This window comes from Balaenoptera acutorostrata, chromosome 10 (assembly GCF_949987535.1).
Source record: "Balaenoptera acutorostrata chromosome 10, mBalAcu1.1, whole genome shotgun sequence".
NCBI lineage: Eukaryota > Metazoa > Chordata > Mammalia > Artiodactyla > Balaenopteridae > Balaenoptera > Balaenoptera acutorostrata.
This window is the reverse complement of record NC_080073.1, coordinates 68,434,758-68,458,576: the sequence shown is the minus strand read 5'-3', so window position 1 is coordinate 68,458,576 and position 23,819 is coordinate 68,434,758. Positions and strand designations below refer to the sequence as shown.

The 23,819-nt window shown below is 50.6% G+C and overlaps 1 protein-coding gene and 1 long non-coding RNA gene across 4 annotated transcripts; one reads left to right on the top strand and one right to left on the bottom strand.

Moving 5' to 3' along the window:
- Window positions 1-409: 409 nt before the first annotated feature.
- On the bottom strand, window positions 410-11,370 carry ARMC12 (armadillo repeat containing 12). Of its 3 annotated transcripts, none has more exons than XM_057554281.1 (7): window positions 10,865-11,370; window positions 10,146-10,381; window positions 9,297-9,442; window positions 8,946-9,080; window positions 3,584-3,757; window positions 3,377-3,448; window positions 410-1,911 (listed from the first exon to the last, which is right to left on the bottom strand). In XM_057554281.1, the coding sequence occupies exons 2-7, from the start codon at window positions 10,303-10,305 to the stop codon at window positions 1,582-1,584; spliced, it is 1,017 nt and encodes a 338-aa protein (XP_057410264.1). In that variant the 5' UTR covers window positions 10,306-10,381; window positions 10,865-11,370; the 3' UTR covers window positions 410-1,581. The 3 variants fall into 3 exon arrangements, with proteins under 3 accessions (XP_057410264.1, XP_007198038.1, XP_007198037.1); XM_007197976.3 differs by having other exon boundaries at window positions 10,146-10,398; window positions 10,865-10,973; XM_007197975.3 differs by having other exon boundaries at window positions 10,146-11,370.
- Window positions 11,371-16,558: 5,188 nt separating this feature from the next.
- On the top strand, window positions 16,559-21,239 carry LOC103011635 (uncharacterized). Its single transcript, XR_452528.2, has 3 exons — window positions 16,559-16,808; window positions 17,022-17,165; window positions 20,891-21,239. It is a non-coding gene; the product is annotated as an uncharacterized LOC103011635 (long non-coding RNA).
- Window positions 21,240-23,819: the final 2,580 nt, after the last annotated feature.

The following is a 23,819-nucleotide window of genomic DNA, read 5'->3' as shown; positions in this document are numbered from 1 at the left end:
TTGTGGCTTGTGGACTCCAGAGTGCAGGCTCAGTAGTTGTGGCGCACGGGCTTAGTTGCTCCGTGGCATGTGGGATCTTCCCAGACCAGGGCTCGAACCCGTGTCCCCTGCATTGGCAGGCGGATTATTAACCACTGCGCCAACAAGAAAGTCCTAAAGTGCTGAGTCTTAACCAGTGGACGGCCAGGGAAGTCCCAGTGTGGGGTTCTAAGATTAGTTTGCAGCGTGTAGGGCTGGAGAGGATGGAGAACAGAAGTAGGGGAATGACTTCCCAGAAGTCCTGACATGGGGGATAGTGTAGCAGCGGGAATTGGAGGACTGGGTGGATGTGATAGGGAGGAGAAGTTAAGGTGACTCCGCATACCTCGCTGGTGACATGGGAACATGGATAGCTTGTGGAGGGGTGGGGAGGATGATGTTGGCTTTTGACAAGCTCCATTGGGGTGACTGCATTGTATCCAAGTAGCAGGAAGGAGTAGCCCCAGTCCTGAGCTCAGGAGAAAGCTGAGAGCTGACGATTCAGATCTAGTAGTGACCGTCCACTCAGAGGTGACAAATCAAACTCTGGGAAATAGTGATAAGGATCCCTTAGTAAGAACTGGCTCTCTGATCAGCACATCCTAACCAACACCCCTCCACCCACCATCCACCCACTCAAGTGATGGGGTCCTGGGTCAGGGATACAGTAGGGACAGATTTCCTCATAGATCAGTCCTAAACTGGCCCCTAAAATCTGGAAGCACTGAGGTATTTCTCAACTGCCACAGACTCTGGCTTAGAATCTATGGTCCACCCCACAGGGCTTGAGCCAAGGACTATGAAAGTAAAAAGCCTAGTAAAAATTAGGAGGTTCTAATCCTACTTCTGCCCCAGACCAGTCATGTGACCTTGGGCAAGTCACTTTTCCTGCCCCTCCACCCCCAACTGACCTGCCAGGAGCAAGTAGTGTGAAAAAGAAATAAACCTGGTCATCTACTAAGATTTGGAGGTTATTGTTACTGTGGTGTAGCCCAGCCCATCTTGAGTAATCCAGTGCTATATACTGTCTCCTGTTGATTATCTTTGGCCTTAGTCCCCAAACCTGCCTTCTCCCTGAAACTCCCTGAAAGCATTGGCTCCCCATTCAAATTTAAAAGCAGCAAGAGTGGGGGAGGGATAAATTGGATTGGGATTGGGATTGACATATACACACTACTATATATAAAATAGATAATTAAAAGAACCTACTGTATAGCACAGGGAACTCTACTCAGTATTCTGCAATGACCTATATGGAAATAGAATCTAAAAAAGAGTAGGTGTATGTATAACTGATTCACTTTGCTGTACAGCAGAAACTAACACAAAATTATAAATCAGCTATGCTCCAATAAAAATTATCACTCAAAAAAATAAATAAATAAAAGCAGCAAGAGAAGGGAGTCTGTCCACTAAACAGGGAATGCGTTTGGGGAGACAGGCCCACACTTTGACAGGAAGTTATGCTGGCTGAAATCTACACCCACCCTGGAAGGCCCTGGAGAGACACTGCACTGCCCCTCAAGCTTCTCTCCCATACTCATTTATTGGCTCTCCATAATTTTATTCCGCATTATTAAAGTAGGAGTGACTGGGCGGGCAGGAGGGCCGGACTCCCACATCCTGTGGGCACTGCAGGCTGACTATGACTTTGCAGGCCTGGATCTGAATATCCTCCTCGGGGTGGATGACCAGGGCAAGCAGCCGGTCTGCCAGTCGTGAGTCATCCCCAAAGAGAGCTTCGTGCACAGACTGTTCATTGTAATGCCACTTCACGGCGCGGTAGTGGGGTGAACTCCGGCCCTCACTCAGCCGCTCTGCAAACACCAGTACTTCATGCAGCAGACTCCCGGGCTGTGCGGACTGGAACAGGTTCAGGAAGTTGGAGTGTACCTGTGAGTGGGATGGAGAGAGGGATGAAGTCCAAGGTAAATTCTAAAGTTCCTCCGTCCTCCTATTGCCTCAACTCCCCAATGTACCTAAGTTTCAGATCCAACTGTATAGGAATTTTTTAGTTTTCATTATCATTCTTTAACATAATTTCATTGTGGTCATAAAACATGAGTGATATGATAATATTGATTCAGGGAAATTTGCTGAGACAAACTTTTAGAGCTTAGCATGTGGTTGATTTTTGTAAATATTTTGTGTACTTGAGCGGAATGTGCAATTTACTAATTGTAGAGTGTTCTGGATATGTCTAATGGCTCAAGCTTATTTGTGTTATTCGCAGCAAGTATAACCTTACTAGTTTTAGGTATTTATATATGAATTGCTGAAAGAATAGTTAAAATCTTTCAAATCTTCCACTGTGGTGATAGATATGTCCATTTTTCTTTCCAATTATTCAGCTGTAGGAATGAAATCCTGCCATTTGTGACAATATGGGTGGACCCAGAGGACATTATGCTAAGTGAGATAAGCCAGACAGAGAAATACAAATACTGCATGGTATCACTTAAATGTGGAATTTTTTTTAAGTCAAACTCACAGAAACAGTAGAAAAGTGTTTGCCAGGGGTTGGGGTGGGGTGTGGGGGAAATAGGGAGAGGTTGGTAAAAGGGTACATTCTTTCAGCTAAAAGATGAATAAGATCCAAGGGTCTAATGCAAACATGGTGAGTACTGTTGATAACACTATTATATAATTGAAATTTGCTAAGAGAGTAGAATTTAAATGTTCTCACCAAAAACAAACAAAATGTGAGGTGACGGATGTGTTAATTAACTAGATGGTGGGAATCCTTTCACAACATATACCAAATCACCACAACATACACTTTTTTTTTAGTATAATTAAGTTATATATATATATATATATATATATATATATATATATATATATATATATAGTTTTTATTGGGGTATAGTTGATTTACTACATATGCTTTAAATACCTTACAAATTTATGTCAATTATACCTCAATAAAACTGAAAAAAGAAAAAATGATTTCCTTATAATTCTATCAAGTTTTGCCATATATATTTTTTGAGATTATGTTACTAAGTTCATGTAAGTTTAGAGTTGCTTTATCCTTCTGAACTATTATTATGTAGTGACCCTGTCTATTCCTAATAATTATTTTTGTTATAAGTAATTTTCCCCTAATGTTAAAATACCTACATTAACTTCTGTCACCTGTGTTCTTGACTCTCAGAGTGCAGAAAGTCCCTCAAAGGAAAATCTGATTGTATTGGGAGGACAGAAGAGGGGGTGCTTTGCAATGTATCTAGTGCAGAGGCAGAAAGAGGAACAAGATGATTCTGTGAGGGCTAAGTCTGTCTGAAGAATCCACGTTTCTTCCTTTCACAATATCTGAGTTCACATCCATTAGCCCGTCTTTCAGTTCTTTTCTCACCTGGCAGTTGAGAATGTCATAGAGAAGGTCGTTCTTCTGCGCCAGGTTGCTCAGCAATTGCGCGGCTTGCACCTGAATAAAGGAAAGGGTAAAGAATGAGAAGACAGGAGGGCCTGAGCAGGGAAGACACAAATCTCTGCTCCTCCCTCTAGGTGCTGTGCCAGGGCTGGTCAGGAGGGCAGGGCCTGGGCTCTGGTACTCAGCCACCTGTGCCAGGATGTAGTCTGCCTGCAGGATCTCCATCAAGGCAGGCATCACCCGTCGCAGCTGTGGATGTGCAAAGTCAGGCAGTGGGAGGTTGTTGAGGAGTCTGAGGCCTGCAATGTGCAGCTCCGAGTCCCAGATGGTGGAGATCAGTTCCAGCACCTTGATGGAGTGTTCCTAGGGAGGGGACAGAGGAGAAGGGTTTTCTACTTTTATATGATAATCCTCAACATTAGCCCAGCCTCTGCTTTCACTCTTCACTGCCCCCGCCCACAAAAACTGAGCCAACCCCACAGTTCCCCACTTTAACTCTCAACGTTATTTGACCTAGTTGACCCCTCTCACCCCCTTGAAAATCTCTCTTCACTTGGCTTCTCCGTCACATGTTTCTTTCCCAGTTCTTCTGCCCAACCTCTTCCTCTATCTTCATCACTCCCTTAGTGATACAGTGTTAAAGACTCACAGACTCAGTGTTAAAAATTATCCATATGCTGATGACTTTCAAGTTTCTATCTCCAGCCCAGACCTCTCCCTAAACTCCAGACTCATATATGCAAGTGCCAGTTCCACTTCTTTCCCAGAATCTTACTAAACCTCTGAGTCAACACATTCCCACTCCCAAACCTGCTCCTTCCACTACCCTTCCTATCTCAGCTGTTGGTTACACCTGCCTTCCAATTACTCAGACCAAAAATCTATGTTCTTCCTTGACTCCCTTCTTTCTCTCACACCCTTTTCCAATCTTTCAGAAAATCCTGTTGGCTCTACCTTCAAAATCTACCAACAATCAAGACACTTCTCAGCATCCCCCTCTACCACCCTGTTCCAAGCCACCATCACCTCTCCCCCGGGTTTCTGCAATAGGCTCCTTCTCCCTGCTTCCATCCTTGTCCCCTGCATCTATTCTCAGAACAGCAGGCAGGCTGGACTGCTCAAGAGTTCATTCAGGGTAAGAGCTAACGTCCTTACAGTGGCTTACAAGGTCTGACATGATCTGTCCCTCTCCCCCATTATTTCTTTGGCCTCATCTCCTATTGTCTCCTTTGCTCCCATGGTTTCCATCACAATGGCCTTAGCTATTCCCTGAACATGCCAGGTACACACCTATCTTAGGTCTTTGCACACAGTGTTCCCTCTGCTTAGAATGCTCTCCCTCTTCAGCTATTCACAGCTCACTCTTACTTCCTTCAAGACTTTGCTTTAATGTCACCTTCTCAGGGAGGCCTTCCCTAACCACCGGCTCCTTTAAGACGGCAGCACCACTCCCATCCCTGCCTCCCTTATCCCCACCTTTATTTTTCCCCTTAGCACTGTCAATATGCAGCACACTTCTTGTTTTTAAACTTTTTATTTTCAAATAATTATAAATTCATGGGAAGTTGCAAAAACAGTACAGAGAGGTCCCATGTGCCCTCCACCCAGTTTCCCTCAATAGCTACATCTTAGATAATTACAGTACAGTATCAAAACCAGGAAAATGGTAAGAGCACAATGTGTATGTATAGTTCCATGTCATTTTATCACATATGTAGCTTCATGTAACCACCATTGCAATCAACAGATTATTCCATCAGAATCACCATAGATCTCCCTTGTGGGTCGCTTATTAGTCACACTTAGCCCTGCCCATCAAAACCAGCCCTAACCAGCGGCAACCACTAATCTGTTTTCCATCTCCCTAATTTTGTCATTTTTGAGAATGTTATATAAATGGAATCACATTTTGTAACCTTCTGAAATTGATTTTTCACTCAGTATAATGCCCTTGAGATCCATCCAAGTGGTCGTGTGTATCAATAGTTCATTCCTTTTTATTACTGAGTAATGTTCCATGGTATGGGCTACCACAGTTTGTTTAATCATTTATCTACTGAGAGACATTTTGGTTGTTTCCAGTTTTTGACCATTACAAATAAAGCTGCTATGAACAACTGTGAACAGGTTTTTTGGCAGATGTAAGTTTTTATTTCTCCAGGATAAATGCCCAAGAGTGCAATTGCTGGTTTGTATGGTAAAAGAGTTTGTTAAAGAAACTGCCAAACTATTTTCCAGAGTGGCTGGTGTATCATTTTACATTTCCACCAGCAACATATGAGAGATCCAGTTTCTCTACATCTTCACCAGCTTTTGGTATTGTCACTAATTTGGAGTTTAAATCATCTAATAGGTGTATAGTAATATCTCATTGTGGTACTAATTTGCATTTCCCTAATGGCTAGTTAAATGTTAAACATTTTTTATGTGCTTATTTGCAATTCGTATATCCTCTTCAGTGAAATATCTCCATGTCTTGTGCCCATTTTCTAAATGGATTATTATTGCTTTTGACATTGAGTTTTGGGAGTTCTTTATATAATCTAGATATGAGTCCTTTGTCAGATATGTGGTTTGCAAATATTTTCTTCCAATCTGCAGTTTGTCTTTTCATCTTCTTAACAGGGTCTTTCACAAAGCAAAAGTTTTTTTAATTTTGATGAAGTCCAATTTATCAATTTTTTCTTTTATAGATTGTGCTTTTGGTGTCATTTCTATGACCTCTTTATCAAGCCCTAGGTCCCAAAGATTTTCTCCTTTGAAGTTGCAACAGCACCCCCTTGCAACACCACGCCCATGCCAGCCTTCCTTACCACCCTTCTTGACTTTTCTCCATAGCACTTGCCCCATGAAACACCATATATTTCACTTATTTGTGTATTGCCTGCCTTGCAGATAATATAAGTTCCACTGGGCAGGGATCTTTCCCACTCTGTTCACTGCTGTGTCTCCAGTGCCTAGCATAGTGCTTGGGCACAAAGTACGTGCTCAATATACATTTGTTGAAAGAAAAAAGGAATCTTGGCTTCTGAGCTGCAAGGTGCTTGGGCCTTATTACCAAAGGCAGGTACTCTTACAAGCTGTACCTTTGTGAGCCACGTAAGAAGAATGCCAGAAGCCTGGAGTGGGGAGCACAGCATTCCCAATAGTATTCTGCTCCTCCCTGCCCCCACCCCTCAGTAGGGAGTGGCTGCATTTACCCAGAGAGAGGAGAACAGGGGTCAGGTCCTCAGGATACAGACTCTGGGGAAAGAAGGAACAGTGGTGCCCAGGCCACGTGCATCAGAATCTTCTGGGGAGCTTGTGAAAAACACAGCTTCCCTGTTGAACTGGACCCTCTGGATGTAATGCCCTGAAATCTTCATTTGTTAACCAGCTTTCCAGGCAATTCTGATACGCTTGAGAATCACAGCTTTAGGGCAACTGAGAGGGTCGAGGGATAAAGTAGAGGCAGCCAGCAAGTGGAGACCTAGAGACCTTTTTTTCCCCAAAAATGTTTGATGCAAAAAATTTAAAGTGTGAAAATACCAAGTGTCGGGGAAGAAATGATGCACCAGAAACACTCATGCGGGGCTGGTGGAGGGTGGAAACTGATACGGCCCTTCTTGAAAAGCTGGGCATACCTTTCACCCGACCATCCCATGCCTGCATACATGTCCTAGAGAAAGTCTCCCACGTCCACGAGGGAGATGTGTACAAGAAGGCTCAAGGCACAATGTGCAAACAACTCAAATGCCTACCCATGGGCAGCTGGATGAATAAGATTGCAGGGTATTCATGAACTAGAACACTATAGAGCAGTGCAAAAGAAGGAAACAGACCAGTCCACATCAATAAGGACGAATCTTTCCATGTTGGAGGGAAAAGGCAAACTGCAGAATACAAACTGCATACTTCCAGATCCATGAAGCTTAAAAACATTCCAACTATATTTTACCTATTTTTGTCTGCCATGCCCTGCTAGAAAATGATGACACACGTGTATATGGTAAAACTACAAAGAAAATCAAGAAATTGATGAACAAAATGCAGAGGAATGATTGCCTCTGGTGGGGGAGGAGGCGGGGATTAAGGAGGGGCATCTGGGGCATCTAACCAATTGGTCATGTTCTATTTCTTAGCCTGGGTTCTGGTTACGTGTGTTTTGTTTTACTGTTATTCTTTCTACCATACACGCATAAAATGTTTGCAAGTTTTGAATATTTTACTTATTTTTAAGTAAAATATTTTGGGAGAGAGATCATTTGCTAGAGAGAGACTTGGAGGTCAAGGAAGATGTATTTTTGGTTTTGCCTTTTAAGATGGGAAGGAATAGAGCTTGTTGCACACTAATGGGAAGGAGCCGGGGGAGGCCATATCAGACAGTTTAATCAAGGAGAGAGGCCCTCAGGGAAGCGGACGGGATCCAGGACTGAGACTAACATTGAACACAGACGGGAAGAAAGCCATTTTTTCATGGCTCCAGCAGGAAAGCAGGAAAGGATGGGTAACAGGTAAGCCTGGAGGCCTAGTAGCAGGAAGCTGGGGGAACTGACATTTGGTGGCTTGTATTTTCTCTGCGTGATGGTAGTGAAGACATCAGTGGCCCAGCCACCAGCCTCAGACCAACACGGTGTGGTGGTGTGGTATGATAATATATCTGGTCTTTGTCCCTGATTCCAGGCACAGGGTTCCTAAAATCCTTGCAATTTCCTGATAGGAGTGGTTTTTGTTATTCATAATGAGCCCCTTTCCATGATCCCTGAGTTTATGTAAATGAGGCAACTCAAGGCAACTTTCAGCCCCATACCTGACCTCTGCGGAGAAGAGTGGAACCAGAGATTGAGTTCAATCACCAATGGCCAATGATTAATCAATTATGCTTACATAATGAAACCTCCGTAAATACCCCTACACGACAGGGTTTGGAGAACTTCCGGGTCGGTGAACACATCGAGGTGGTAGGAGGGTGACACACCTGGAGAAGGCATGGAAGCCCTTCCCCCATACTCTGCCCTATGCACCTCTTCCATTTGGCTGCTCTGCAGTTATATCTTTTATAATAAACTGGTAAGAGTAAGTAAAGCATTTTCCTGAGTTCTGTGGCTCGTTCTAGTGAATTATCAAGCCTGAGGAGAGAGGGCATGGGAACCTCCAAATCTACAGCTGGTCAATCAGAAGTGGGGGGGGGCAGTCTTACAGGACTCAGCCCTAAGCTGTGGGGTCTGTACTAACTCCAGGTAGATAGTGTCAGAATTGAATTGTACGACACCCAGTTGCCGTCAAGAGAGTTGGCTGTTGTCAGAAAGAACTTCGGGAATTTCTGCTGTTTGGGGTTCAGAGATACTCCTAGGGACCTAGCACAGTTTTATCCCGAGATTCAGACTTTTATGACCCTACTGGGAATCTGATCACCATTTCCCCACCTACTTCCAAGGAAAAACATATTTCTGGGCTACAAACTCAGACCCAAACAAACTTCTGGAACATGACCATTCATCCTATGCCCACTAAATGGCCCATGGCTTATGGACATCTATGTGCTCTGCCCCATACTTGTCGCTGGGCCCACCTGGATTTTCAGCCTGAATTTTCTGATGCCAGAGAAAGCTTTAAGTGTGTTCAGAGCTTGGATTTTGACACTGTTGTCCTTGTCATCCAGCATGGAGCCCACCAACGTGATGTCATCATTAGTACACGTAGAGGCCTAGAGTGTGCCAGGAGAGACAGAAGAGGCGGGAGAAGCGGGTGTCCTGGTCCCCCCACCCCCCCATGTCACCAAAACCCCTCAATACAACCCCTCCTGCCATCAGCCAGAGAGAGGTCCCAGGGCACAGTCTGGCTACTCAAGGGGGAAGGGGGACAGATGTTGCCCCCAGGGGCCAGGCTGGCTGGGAAGGACCTCCTGCTTCCCTTCCCTCACCTCGGACTCCAGCAAGTACACGCAGCGCGTGATACTGTGCAGGATCATGCTCTTGGCGTACTCATCCTGTTTGCACTCCAAGGAGTTGAGGAGCCTCCGGAGCTCACCTGAGTCCCGCCCGCGCTGCTCTCGCTCGATTGCCAGGCCTAGACAGTCACCCCAGCCCAGTTCAGGCTGTGGACTCAGAAGTGATGAAAGACGGGGTTTGGGAAGCGGTGGGAGAGGGACCTGGGGACAAGGCTGCCTTGCCTTTTCTGAAGAAAAGACTTCTTGCTATATGTAGGACCACCACGTACAGTTGAACAGGGTGTGTACTGCACAAGGGCACCACATCTAATGCTGTATTGTTCATATCATAAACAAAAAACTTTTGTATGTTTACTGTAACAACTTTCTGGCATATGGCAGTAATATGTAGTATTTCATCATAATTGGTATATGGCAATGATATTCCAGCAGATGGCAATACAAAGTCTTGCAGAAGGGGTTCCTTTCTCTACTTTGCACAAAGTTGTCATAGGGACTAGTGGAGGCTCTGAGAATGTAGGTCCCCCAGTTTTCCCTTGGGGAGAACTGCTGATGCCAAGTGTCCAAGAAGTGGCTCCTGGATGCCAGAGTGAATGTAGAATTTAGAAACCTGCCAGATGACTCCTGAGGAGGCACTTGAGTGCCACCCACTACCTGGGGAGCCTGCGCTAGCATCTCTAGGGTGGCTCTGAGAGAGATGGGGTGAGAAAGGGGAAGGAGAGAGGAACGTGGAGGAGTCCCCTTGGGGCCCTCCCACACGGGAGACCTGGGGAGTAGGTACCTCCTGGGGCCGAGCCCTCTCCCCAGGGCGGGGACACTCACGGGCGACGCAGATGGGTGAGGCAGAGCAGAGGGGTGGTTGACATTTTATGCCGGCCCTGATGGCCTTGTAGAGCAGGTAGATGGCCCCAGCGGCTGTGGCCAGGCTCACTACACCTTTGCAGATGTCCATTTGCCCCAGGCGCTGGGGGATGCAGCACATGCCCGAGGCACCTAGCAAAGGCCTTCCGGAACCAGAACTCTAGCAGGGCCAGGAACCAGGGCACCAGAATCAGAACCTGGGCAACAAAGGAAACTGGGGAAACAGTGGGATGGAGGGTGGCAGCCAGGGAGCTTCAGAGGCTGCAGGAAACAAAGCTTAAGACTCCAGGGGAATAAAAGGTCTGTGGGCAGGAAGGTCCTTCACATCCCTCTTTTTTAGGGGAGCCAGGTTGGTGGGGCCCCAGCAGGCGGCTCCAGAGGCTACCTTTCCTCCATTAGATGGCAGCAGAGGCCCAATTTATGGACGGGGGCCTTTGGAAGTTTTGGGGGGGGTTGGGGTATGCCCACTGGCAGCCCTGTTCCCTCACTTCCCTGGTCCCCCCATCTTTGATCTCTTCACCATAGATCCACTTCTGAGCCTTGGGGCATTTCTGCAGGCAGGGCCTCCCCGCTTCCATCACAGGATGAAGAGGAGGCAAGTACCTTACAAAGTTTTGCAGAGTCTCAAGGCAAATCCATCATTTTCCAGCATCTGCATGTTCCTCTCTGTGTATATTTACCTGTTGACCAAAAGCTCTCGAGGGCAGTTGTCTCTGCGTCTCCAACATCCAGCACAGAGTCCTGCACTTAGTAGATGCTCAAGTTATGACTTCTGTCATTCTTTGAGGACTTGAAGAGAGAACAACGTCAGAGAATCTGGATACGGGGGCTCCAGGCCCATTTAACCAGTGTGACTCTGGAGGAGAAGGGGACTGCCCTTGCCTCGACCTCAGTTTCTGTATTTGTAACCTGAGGGGATCCATTCTAAATCTCCAGGGTTAAACCTGGGGTAGGTCTGTGCCATTAAACCATGGCGGCCTAAATCTGGGAGTATCATACCCCATACCCCACAACATACACACAGGGTGGGATGGGCTCTGAGGCCTCCTCTGGAGTCAGAAAATGCCACCACCCTGGAGGATGAGAACCCAACTTTGGAGGCCTCAGTCTCCACCACCTCCACCACTAGGATGGGGCAGGTGAGACCAGACCCTTCCCTTCTTCTCCTCCCCCCACCCCCAGTGTCCCCACACCCTCTGGCCTCACCTTCCGGTACAGAGCAGGGAGGAGCCCAAGCCAGGCTCAGACCCAGAGCCAGCACTGAGTGTAGATGCACGAGAACAGGGCTTCAGCTGCCTGGTCTTGAGCTCCGATTGGAAGGCTCTGGGCCCTGGGCTGCACCTGGGTTTGCAGGAGGTGGGGAAATAGGGAAACGGCATCCCCAAGGATGCTGCGGCCAGCCAGGTCTGTCCACTCAGAGCCTTCGTCCATGTCACCCTAGGCTGCAGGCAACATTCCCGGGGGCCATTCTCTTCCTTTCTTCCCTCCCATCCCCGGCCCTCCTCAAGGGTCATTCCTGGCACTCTACACAGCCCCAAGGTGGATGTATGGTCAGGCCATTCAAGATGGCTGTTCTCTTGCTCTTTGTACATCCTCTGCTCGACCAGTCCGTTCCACCCGCACCCTACTCATGTGAACATGTTTGCCCCCTGCCCCAGCTAGCGACTGATCTAATCCCTGCTCTACCTGCTAATTTATTAAAGGGAAACATCTGCCCTCGTGATGGTCGTTAATCTGAGGGGCTGTGACGGATGTGCCCCAGCCGGTTACCCTGGTAACTGATAAGCCAACCTGACGTCAATTCTCCCTATAAATAGTAGCCTCCTTCTCCCCCCGAGTAGCGAAGATTTCTGTCATGGTCTGCCTGCCTGCCAGCCATAATCGGTGGGTCTTAACCTTTTGCTTAAGACACCCCTGTCCAATAAACCACTGATGTCTTTGTCGCTGTCTCCAGACTCTTTCTTCAATCTTGAGGCTGGGCAACTACAAGGCTTTCAGGACTGCACGGTGCAGCCCAACAACTGGGGAGCCGGCCAGGAGGCTGAAGAAGCTACCGAGATGTCGCGAAGTAAGGACAGGGAATGGAAGGTTGCAGGGGTGATCCTGAGGTGGCCGTCCACAAGCCTGTGGGGCCCTGTGGCAGCTGACTGCCATGAGAGGTGTCTTTCTCTTCCATTATATTGATTCTCTTCCACTCTGTTAACTTCAGAGCTTCTTTCCAGTTTAAAAGTAGCAGCCCGATGCTGGTGGCTCATCTGACTGCACGGGGATGGCTGGTGAATACAGACCAAACGCAAGGACCTGGATTATCTACAAAAGACAAGCGTACCCCCAGCCTCTCACCCCTAAACAATTAGACACAGGCTTTAGGGGATATTAATTCAGGGACAGTCTTGTGAATTGGACATGGCCAGTAACCTGGAAAAGTTTGGTTGGGGCCTGTGCTACAGCAAAATAAGAGTACCCTTGGGCTTCTGACCCCTGCTATGGAAGCAGGCAGAGCAATGATATACAGTATGACGGAACAACAGCTATATGCAGCTTACAACAGGTGGAAGACATTACAAAAGGCCTACCCGAGTCATCTAGCGATGCAAAAAACCACTATTTGGGGTCTAGGACAGCTGTGTGTATACAGGACCCCACGGACATCAATAGTGACAAAGGAATCCACTTTACCAGTCATGAAGTTCAGGAATGGGCTGATAAAAATGACACACACTGGCATTTCCACCTGCTTTACGACCCCACTGCTGCCAGGCTAATGGAAAGGATGAAAGGATTACTTAACAATTGAGATGAAAACCCGCTCTCTCAACAGGTGGACCAGAGGTTCACTCAAGCTCTATGAACTGTAGCTGAACATCCCAGGAGCAATCATCCCAGGGCCATGTTAACCCAGAGGCAACTAGTCAATACAATCCAAGTTCAACTGTTGACCACCGAAAGACCGCTGCCAACTATCTCTCAGGACAGTAACTCACTTTTGCCTTCGCTACCTTCGCTACAGGATCTACCCCCAGAGGAACACACTATCAAATGGTCCTGGGACTGGCAGGTAAGTCTCTGGTGGTTTGCGTTTGCTGTCCCATGGGGAATAGGATTGGAAAGGGATTTACAGATTTCACCTGGTTTATACCTGGCCCCACCTAAGACTACTAAGGTAGTTAATCCAGGCTCCCACTGGAGCAAGGCACCATTATATTAACCCTGTGGGCTGTTCTTATACTGCCTCGCCGGCATGAATTTGGCACCATGAATGTCTCTGTTGCTGTCCCGGGCTCTTTCTTCAGTCTAAGGCCGGGCAACTATAAGGCTTACAGGCCGGCAGGGTGCAGCCCAACAGTGGGTGACTACACGGACTCCCTGTAGTGAAGGGTGACAGAGGCCCCTGGAGGCCCCCCCACTACCATGGGACCACCTATCAAGCTCCATGAACTCCGGGCAGAAAATGGCTGCCTGAAGGGACTGTTTTAGGTTCCAAGGCTCCCCTGGTGGATCTGAGGATTGGTCCTTCTCTGAGGCGGAACCCAGAGCTACTGGCCTCCCCAGTCCATGGAGCTGATCCTGCAACCCTCACGTTCTAAGCAAATGCAGTACTCACCTGATCTTTAAAGATCTCCAAAGAAGGAGAGTTCTTTCTTGGCTCTAACTTAACTCCCTCTTGCTATATATACCTAAGCCCATTCCTTTGGGTTCTGCCCTCAAATGTTTTGGATGCATTAGAAGCAGAGGCATCCCCAGTGTGACATTTTTGCTAGTCCACAGCACGATTTAAAAAAAAAAAGGAATGTGTATTCATTGGTGGAAAGTCAAGGACTGTCCTTTCTTGGGAGTAACTGCTTTTGTTTTTTGTTTTAAATTTATTTATTTATTTTTGGCTGTGCGGGGTCTCGGGCTTCTCTAGTTGCGGTGAGTGGGGGCTACTCTTCATTGCGGCGCGCAGGCTTCTCATCGCGGTGGCTTCTTATTGCGGAGCACGGGCTCTAGGCACGCGGGCTTCAGTAGTTGTGGCTCGTGGGCTCTAGAGCGCAGGCTCAGTAGTCGTGGCCCACGGGCTTAGTTGCTCGCGGCATATGGGATCTTCCCGGCCCAGGGCTCGAACCCCTGTCCCCTGCATTGGCAGGCGGATTTTTAACTGCTGCAGCACCAGGGAAGCTCCCGGGAGTATCTGCTTTTGATTCAGATGATGTCTGTTTTCTTTTGAGGAGAATTAAAATGTACTTGCTTTTGTGAAATGATGGTGACAACAGATGATAGTGAATGTTCTTAGGGAGCATAAATGAAGGCTGCAGCTCTTTGTGAGAACTTGGATTTTGTTTTTCTGTCAAATTCAAAAATTTGGAATATTGGCTAGAGAGAAGTCTGAGATTCCATATACACACAGCCAACCCCAAGTTTCTTACCTGCCCTCACCAAGGCAAAAGGACACGGGCTGCCCTAGTACACACCTCTCTGCCATCTGCACCAGCTTTTCTACCTTTAAGGCTGATGTTCCCATGATGTTAGGTGCAGTTTATTTAGTGAGTGAGAGCGTGGGCTCAACCCAGACTGCCGGGGTTCAAAACCAGCTGAGCTACTGACCTAGTTTTGTAATCTTTTTGTGCCTCATTTTCCCCACCTGTAAAATGGGAATAATCATACCTACTTCTTGGGTTTGAGAGGATTAAATACTTGGAACAGTGCCCAGCACACAGAGCTCACCAAACGTGACAATAATAATTACTATTATAAGCAGGTTTCACCTGGACAAAAATGTTGGGCGTGGCAAGGCAGTGAGCACACAGACGGTGAGGCCTGAAAGGCACATTATTCAGCCCCTTCCATTCACCCTCTACCCTTCCCACTCTGGTCATCTTCAAGCTAATCAATCTCAACTCCTGTAACCCATTTACTTGCCTTGAACAACTTTGGAGCCCTCTTTGAACCCCCCTCCCCCATCAAATTCCTAAACCAGGAGCGCTACGGGGATCCAGCCCGTTCCCCCGAGCTACTTTGTTCCTGAAAACCATCCTCCCACCTGTAAAACCCTCAGACTACCTGCTTCTTCTATCAGGACTCTGGTAATGGGTGTTTCAGCCTAGTTAATTAGAGGAGCCTAACACGCTACTGGGGACCTACTGTGCAAGTAGGCCGTTAAGGAGGGGGACCCCGGAGGGGCCCGGCGCTTGCATGCACAGGAGAAGCTAAGGGGAAATTAGCCTACTCTCTAATGAAAAGCCCGTTGGAGTCCGACGAGCTTGGTTTAGGCAAGTTCCATGATCTGAGTCTCAGTTTCCTCCTCCGGAAAACCTGCCTACTACACGGAAGTGCGCTGTCAGAACTGAATGAGAGAATGTACGTTGTGACTCTCGGTGAACAGCGGAAGCTCAGCACGTGCGAGCTGCCCCCGCAGAAAGCCAGAAAGCCGAGAGATGAAAGTCTGGGGGACAGCCCGTGCCCTGACAGGGATCCCACGCTCTCCAGGACCGTGCCCTCCCCAGCTCGTGCTTACCCCGGCCCAGGGCCAGACTGGGGGGCCTCTCGGTAGCTCGTGACTCCGGCGAAGGAGTGGGGACTGGAAGAAACGCGGCAAACCCGGGGAGCAGAGGGGGCAGCGCCCTCACAGAAGGATTTCCGACTGTGGGGCGGAGGCCGCGCCTTTCCCCGCCCCGAGCCTCCCCCCATCTTGCCCTCCCTCCCCGGACTACTCCCCGCCCACCACCCCCCGCACCTCTCCCCCCGGCGCATCCGGCGGCGGGCACAGGATGTTCTTTCGCTCCGGTCCCCCCCCCACCCCCGCCCCCGCTCTCACTTTCCCTTCGCTCCCATCCCCCACTCCCGCCGCGCCCGGCGCCGGCACCTTGTTTAACTCCTTCTCTCCCGCGCTCCGCGGGGCTCGGCGCGCCCTGGGGTCCTACCCTTCCCGCCCACCCCCAGGACACGGAGCACGCCCGAGGGCTGCCCGGGAAGAAGCGGGCCTAGGCTGAGCGCTGGGCCTCGGTTCTCCGGATCCACTGGCCTGTCGGGGGTGAAGGAGTGAAGAGTGATCCCAGGAACTGAAGCCGGCGTTCTCCGGACCCCGCCAGCTCACCGGTGCCGGGTGGGCTGGGGATGGGGTGCCCGCAATCCGGCGAGTCCCGCGCCCGAGGGGGGGACCAGGTGGGCAGGGTTAGCTCCAGGCCCGGCGTGGATCAGAAGGGTCGAGGACCCCAACCTCATACTCTCCCCGGGTTGGGGATAAGAAGGGGCCCGGGTCTCCGGGAGAGGATGGAGAGAGGTCACGCCCCTCACGTACACGTCACTGTTTCCAAGGCAACCAGGGGCGGGGACGCGGGCTGGAGAAGGCGAGACCTTAGCGAAAGGAGACTGCTAGAGACTTTGTGTCACGGGTGCGGGTGGGGAGGCGGCGTGGGCGGCCCTGTCAATCTTTGCTTCTTCACTCGCTGATACTCCAAGAAGCTAAGGGCAGGACAGGTTCCGTTCACTCGTTCATTCGACAGACGTTCATTGAGCTTGAGCTATGCTTGGCCCCATGCTTAGGCACGGGGTTCTGGCGGCGCTGGATCCGAACCCTGCACTCACCGGTTATTGTGAGTTAGTGTAGGATGGCCATGCATTCCGGGTTACGTCCGTGGAACTGGTGTAAGTGTTAATAGTGTCCTTTTACTCGCTTAGAAATGTCTTAGTGGTGGGGGGCGGTAGTTAAGGAATCCTGTCCCCCAATTCAAGGAAAGCTCCCACGGCGCAGGGAAGGAAGACAAGCTATTGTCTGCTCACTTTGCAACGGGCACTTTGTAGTCTCTGTAATCTTTGCCTCTTATTCCGCAAGGTAAGTATCTCTAGCACCTTTTACAGATGGAGAAACTGGCTCAGAAAAGTTGAGACTTGCCCAAGGCCAAACAGCTAAGTGCTGGAACGAGGATCCAGACCCAAGTCTATGTGGCTTCCAAAATCCAAGTGCCCTATCTTATTCTTCCTTCTCAAAACAGATGATATTAAGTAAGTAAATAAATAACACTGTCCCTGACATGAAGGAGCTCATAATCTTTGGGGTTGAAAATTCTACAGGACATAATGAAGCAATAAAATATAGGAAAGAATGAAGGCAGCTCATGAGGCTCAGAGGGAAGTTGATGACAACACGATCCAAGTGGGGTGGAGACTATCAGAGACTTTGAGCTGGGTTATGAGGTGTGATGGGGCCAGGATCACTGGGCGTGTGTGTGTGTGTGTGTGTGTGTGTGTGTGTGTGTGAGAGATGTGGCACCAAAAAAGAACAACCTAAGGGCATCAGAGTAGTGACCCAGAGTTAGGCAGGCTGGAATCTCCAGTGACAAGATCCCTCTGTAAACCCCAAAGCCACTGGTTGCACCCACTGTTCTCTGCCCTCCACCCTCCTCGGTGGTGTTCTGTTTCTTGCTGGCTCCCAGCAGCCAGCTACCCTCTTTCCACTTGACACTCAAGGTCTTTGCAGTTAGTATTGGGCACAAACCCCGATGTTAATTTGGATGTTAATTTGGACGTCAGCTTCTCTCTTCCCCACACCTCTCTGAAGATTCTGGGAAGTTTAAAAACCAGGGCTGGGACTTCCCTGGCGGTCCAGTGGTTAAGACTCAGTGCTTCCACTGCAGGGGGCACGGGTTCGATCCCGATCCAGGTCGGGATGGGGGGAGGGGAACTAAGATCCTGCATGCTGCGCGGTGTGGCCAAAAACAAAAACCGGGGCTGTTCAAAACAAAAGGGCCTGCGTGAGCATCAGGAAGCCAATAGGCTTCATGAGAATGGGGACACCAAGCCAGGAAAGAGAACTGGGCGGAGAGCAAGCACAACCAAATGGATTGGACACTTGAGGAACATTGGCTCCCCTCCTGCTATGCATCAGGCCCTGTGCTGGACTCTGGGGTCTGGGTACACCATGAATGAGTGTGGGCCCCTTCATATGGAACACACAGGTTAGCAGCTGGTGTACCCAGTGTGCTTGGTTGAGGAGTCTGAAGTTGATAACACACACAATAAACAGTGTTTGAGAAAGATAATTCCAGCAGGGTGTGTAGGAGGAAGGAAAAACCTGGGTCAGAAAGGACAGTGTGGCAGTGACTGTGGGAATTTGGGCCAAAGGTGGAATCTACGGGGTTGGAAAGGAAGGGTAAGTGAAGAAAGTAACAAATAATACATGTTGTAATAAAAGCAAGAAAGGGAAGAATTTGGTAATCAGATATAGGACGGTGAAGGAGGGAAAATAGATAAGAATCAATCCTCCTTCATGGTGAGTTTGGGAGGTGGGAGGGTCACCGTGGGAAAGGGGGTGGAGCTGGTGTGAGGGACCTGAGGGTGAGATCAGTCACTCCTAGGCCATGTGAGGGCAGGTGTCCTGTAGGTGACTGGACTTGGAGATAGGGAAGACCTGAAGGGTAGTGGCCGCCTTGTAAAAGAGTGTCCCCGTCACTATGGGTATGCAAACAGCTTCAGAACATTGGCCTGGGATATTGTGGACAGATTTCATACATCAGGTAGAAGGTTGGAGTCGACAACAGTGAGAGTGCCTCCTGCCTGAGGGATTTGGTGAGAGTTGGCTGGGTGAGCACATGTGTAGGAAGTATGCCTGTATGTGTGGGAAGATGGTTGGCAACCATCTCCTCAATTTTGGCTAAAGAAGGTGCCAGTGATGCCTGGGAAGCGGGGGTTGAGGCCCAGGTGAGGCACTTCAGCAGCCTGGGATCCCTCCCCCAGCTCCACCTTGGAAGGCCCTGGAGCCCAGGACTGTGCTGCCTGCCAGGCCTTTCCTGGAACTTGGCAGAGGAGGGAGCCCCTCCCTGCCTGCCCTGGCACACTCCAGGCACACGGTGTCCCCAGGGGCACCTTGCAGACACCCCAGGAGACTGGGGCATGGGACAGGTCCCCACCCTCGCAGGAAGAGTCCTGCTCTGGGCTGACTTCTGAGCTCCCTGCCCTGGGGCTGTCATCCTCACAATGGCCCCACCAGACGGCAGGAGACAGCAGGCGCAGAGGAGGAAGGAGAGGCTTTGTGGCTGGGTGGCAGGATTCGCAGGTCTTTGTTGTGGCTTTGGGTGAGAGGGTGGGTAAGGCAGAAAAGCAGGGTCTCAGGCTTCAAAGCACCTCCCCACCTGCTTCTCCTTCCCGCTGAGGAAATCTTCAGGGGCCTAGTGGTTTTGAGGGGAGGGGACAGGAAGAGACTCTGAGCTCTGGGTCAGCTGAGCACAGAGATGGGGAAGATCTTCTTGCCCTATAATCCCATTTCTCCCAGCATCCTCTTCCTCTGCTCCCCACCACCCTAGACCAAATTTCTACTTCCATCTGCAACTAAGGGTTACATCCCCCACACCAAGACCTAGAGAAGCCTCCCAGAGTGGTGGGGGAATGCGACAACGCGTACCCAGCAGCTGTCTGGTGGGCCACACCTGCCGGGTGGGGTGAGGAGAGTGCCCCTCCCAAGTGGGCAGAGCCTGCTCTGCTCGGGCTGGGGGCCGCGAAACGCTTTAATGGAGGGGCGAGAAGGCAGAGGGATGCGCAAACCGGCCACGTGGAGGTCCCGAGCGACAGGCAGGGCGGGAGCCGGGAAGCGGGCCGTGCGATCGCCCCTCCCGCTCGAGGGAGCCTCCGAGAGTCGGGTCGTCGCTGACCGCAGGCTGCAAGAGCGGTTGATCTGGTGAGCGAGCACACCCACTTACCCAGCTGCTGAGTCAGGCTGTTCTCGCTCCCCGCTCGCTCGCCCGCCCGCCCGCTCGGGACATTGTGTTCCAGCCCCGGCGCGCTGGCACCGGGCCCAGGCGCTCACACCAGCCTCCTCGCCCTGTTTGTGCTCGCGGCTTGCGCTCGGCGCGCAGCTTCCCCGCCGCCGCCGCAGCCCTGCGAGCGCGCGCTGGGGCCAGGCCAGGCGCGGGCACCCGGGACGGCCGGGGGCTGGTGCGCAACCCCTGGGACGCGCGGCCCTGACCGGTCACGGGCCTTGGCGCAACCAGACCACTCCATCTCCCACCTGAGCCCCGACTTGGACCCCCAGGCGTGTGGGGGGCCCGGGGCAGCACAATCGGGAAGGGGTGGGGGCAGGTGTTGGTAGCTCCATGCAAGAGAAGGAGTCGCCCAGGCTGCCGCCCAAGCCCCACCAGCGCTCAGTCCAGGAGTCTGGAGGAGGATAGCAGGGAGTGCGTCAGCCCCAGACTTGGGAGACCTGGGATGCAGTCACGTGACAACGGAAGCCCGCTAGAGGGGGCCAACTCAAGCCATCTCCCCGAGGAGCCTCCCTGTTCCTCCGACCCGTTCCCTGATTGATCCTTTCTTCACACAAGCCTGGAGACTCCAGGGATTCCCAGGGGCTGGCAAACCAAGCCCAGCTCTTTTGGATAGCTTGGGAACCCCCTGGCAGGATGCCAGGAGTAGGAAGCGCCTGGACACTAGCGAGTGGGAGTGGGCGGCAGGGTGGAGGAAGACGACCCCAAACCCGAGCCTGACCCCTCCCTTTCTCCAGCCCAAACCCGGATTTATTCAGGGCCACGTCTTCTCCTCATCCATCCTTCTGCAGAAAGACGTCCCTGAGCGCTGGTCCTGAAGGTTCCACCATCTCTGAACCAAGGAGGGGACAATGGACTTACATACTGAGCCCCTACCATATGGAAGGCTCTGTTAGGTCCTGCTAAGGATGTCATTAAGAAGTTTATGACACAATTCCTAAAGTCGTTTCTTCTCCCTCCTTCCAAACTTCACAGTTTCCTGTGCCACTTCCCATGCCAGGAGGGCCCGTCCTCCATGTCTACCCATCTCTCAAGCTCCAGCTCATAAAGTCTGCTTGGAACAGCGCCAGCCAAATCTGATTCCTCTCTCCTCTGAAAGCCCAGCACACTCAGTCTGTACCTTTCTCAGGACACAGCATGTGGCCTGTCTCATATTCTAGTGATCTGTTTACTAATCCTGTTCTTTTAACCAGATTAGAAAGTCCTTGAGGTAGAAACAAAGTCTGCTTCTTTGAGGCCTCCCCCCATGGCTTGAGCTCATCCCCCACAGGCCAAGCTTGGCACTGGAGTTGATGTTCAATAAATGCTCGGTGTATTGAAATGATTTCCTGCCCTTGGGCAGTTTGCAGACCAGTTGAAGAGACAAACACATGGCATGTGAGGTTAAATAATAACCCAAGCCAGCAGGTGGTGAGTACCAAATGTGTTAAGAGCTATAGGGACTCAGTAGGAAGGAGGTGGTGATATGGGAGAAAGATCCCAGGAGGGTCTAGGCCTTGAGCTCTGTGTGTGGAGGAGGAGAGAAAAGGCGTGGAGGTGACTCAGTCTGGTTGACATCACCACAAACCAGCCTCCACGTCAGGCACTTCACATACATTATCTCTAATATTTAAGGGAGAGGGGTAGGTTTGGGAAGAGTGGAGGGGACAGTACCCAAGCCAGACCTGCCCAGAGCCAATCAGAGCGTAGAGGCAACCTTGGATCTGGCTGCACCCCACCCTCACTCCCCGGGCACTGCCTGTTCCCTGGCCTGCCACTCCTACATACTACACCCAAGAGAGCTGCCCAGCACTGCCCAGCTCTGGATGCACTCTGGTCCCACCCTGGTGAGCAACTGGCTGTGTGACCTTGGGCAAGGCACTTCCTTCCCTACACCTCCCTGTCATCTGTACCTCCGTCGCAGCACTTACAGGCTGTGATTCTGTGAGTCAGTGTCCAAGTGATGCTTGCCACCTTCCCTGATGTGACCTGGGCTGCTGTGCCTCTCCCCTGCCCCTGACACCTCCCCTCCCCCCCTCCCCGCCCCCTTGCTCCCTCCCAGTCTGGAGCTGCTGAGAGGAACACTGGGTACAGAGTGTGAGCAGGGATAGTAGGTTTCCTGTGGTTGCAAAAGGAACATCAGGACTTTCCCTGCTGTGGGAGAAGTGGGGGAGGAGGAGGCAGGGCCAACCTCGAAGGAACCTCTGCTCTCTTCCCTCCCCTCAGTGCTCCCAGCTCTGAAAAAGGCTGGTACAGTTTGTTACGCTGGGGCCGGAATGTACCGTGTGTTTCATATGGCCTCTTTCCAGTCCTACACTGGCTGCTTTATATTTATACTTCCTTCTTCAGCCGTGGCATCCTGCTGCCTGTCACCCCTGCTCTCATCTGCCTACCTCCCACCTGGGCTCCCGCACCCACCATGGGTCAGACCTTGGGATCTAAACTCTTCTGGGAGGTGAGGGTGGGGTGCAGAGTGAGCCCTGGAGGAGAGAAGTTGGACACGGGAAGGTTGAAACCTCCAGTCCCCTTCTCTCTCTCCCATCAGCCAGCCCGAAACAGCCTCCAAGGCCATGGACACTCCAAGTTGGGTCCGAAGATTCTCTGGGCCTCTGAGGCTCCTTGCCACCCTGTTTTCCCGAGCACTTCAGCAGCTATGCCTGAGCCCAGCGAGAGAAGTGAGCTGAAGGCTCTATTGAAGTTGCCACCCACACCCACCCCAAAAGCTTGGCAGACCTGTTAACCCTTGATCCTCCCCCGTTGGTCACAGAGAACACAGCGGAGGTGGGAGGTGGGGGAGGGGTATCCTACCACCCCCCAACCCAGGAGTCACACGTTCCTAACAGAAGCTGCAAAACGGAATTTGACACTTGGTGACATAATGATTTTTGAGTGGTGACCACTCTAATCTCCTCAAAGTGGCTTTGATATCCAGAGATCGATACGTTTATGATCTGGCTTTCCTCCCCCAGGAGCACGTGATATTTTTATTCACGATAATAGCTCATATCGATTGCCTCCTAGGGACCAAGCATTGGGCTCAGGGCTTGATATACACAAGCTCATTTACTCTTCACAGTGACTCTAGGAGGTGGATGCTACTGTGAGCCCCCTTTGACAGTTAAGGTAACTGAGGCTCACAGAAGTGACAGAACTGGGGTTCACATTTACGTCTGTCTGACAGCAAAGCCAGCACTTCGAAGTGTCCTGCTAGATGGCTTAGATCATGTACCTAAATCACAAACCTTCCATTTCTCAAGCCTCAGAGTCTTATTCTCTCCTCTCTTCAAATGATTCCAGGAACTCTGCCTCCTTAGAGCCTATGCATGCCTTGAGGTATAATATGACAGCCAGAAAACCATTTTCAGCCCATTTGACAGGCTGAAATGCAGAGGCCCCAGAGGACACTCAGTGAGGGAGGTGGGTGGTCAGGCCTGCTGGCTGTGTGCGGCCTCAGTCGTCTCTCGGCCGGCTGGCATGCCTGCTGCCACTCAGCCCCTCACCTGGGAGTAAACTTTGCCTCACTGTACTGCTCCAGCACTGGGAACTAAAAACCAGGGGCTGAACCTGGGTTCCAGGTCTCTAAACTCAGGACTGTCTGTGGCACCCAGTGACACGGTGGCATGGCCTCTCTTAGGACCCATTCACAGCAGGGTTTTGGCAGAAATCACCACCATTATGTCAATCCCTGGCCATATCAGGGCGTATACATTTCACTTATATGTCCTAACTCAATACAATCTTAATGTTCCTCTAAAGTAAGGAGAATAGTACCCACTTTCCTGATGGGCAGACTGAGGCAGGAGCAGCTAAGTTGCTCACCCAAGGGCAAGAAACTAAATTTGTGACTGTGATGTCTGGGGTACTTTGTTTCATAACATAGGGCCTCTCCTGAGCTAAGAGAGGAAGAGTTTCCCAAGATGTCCCC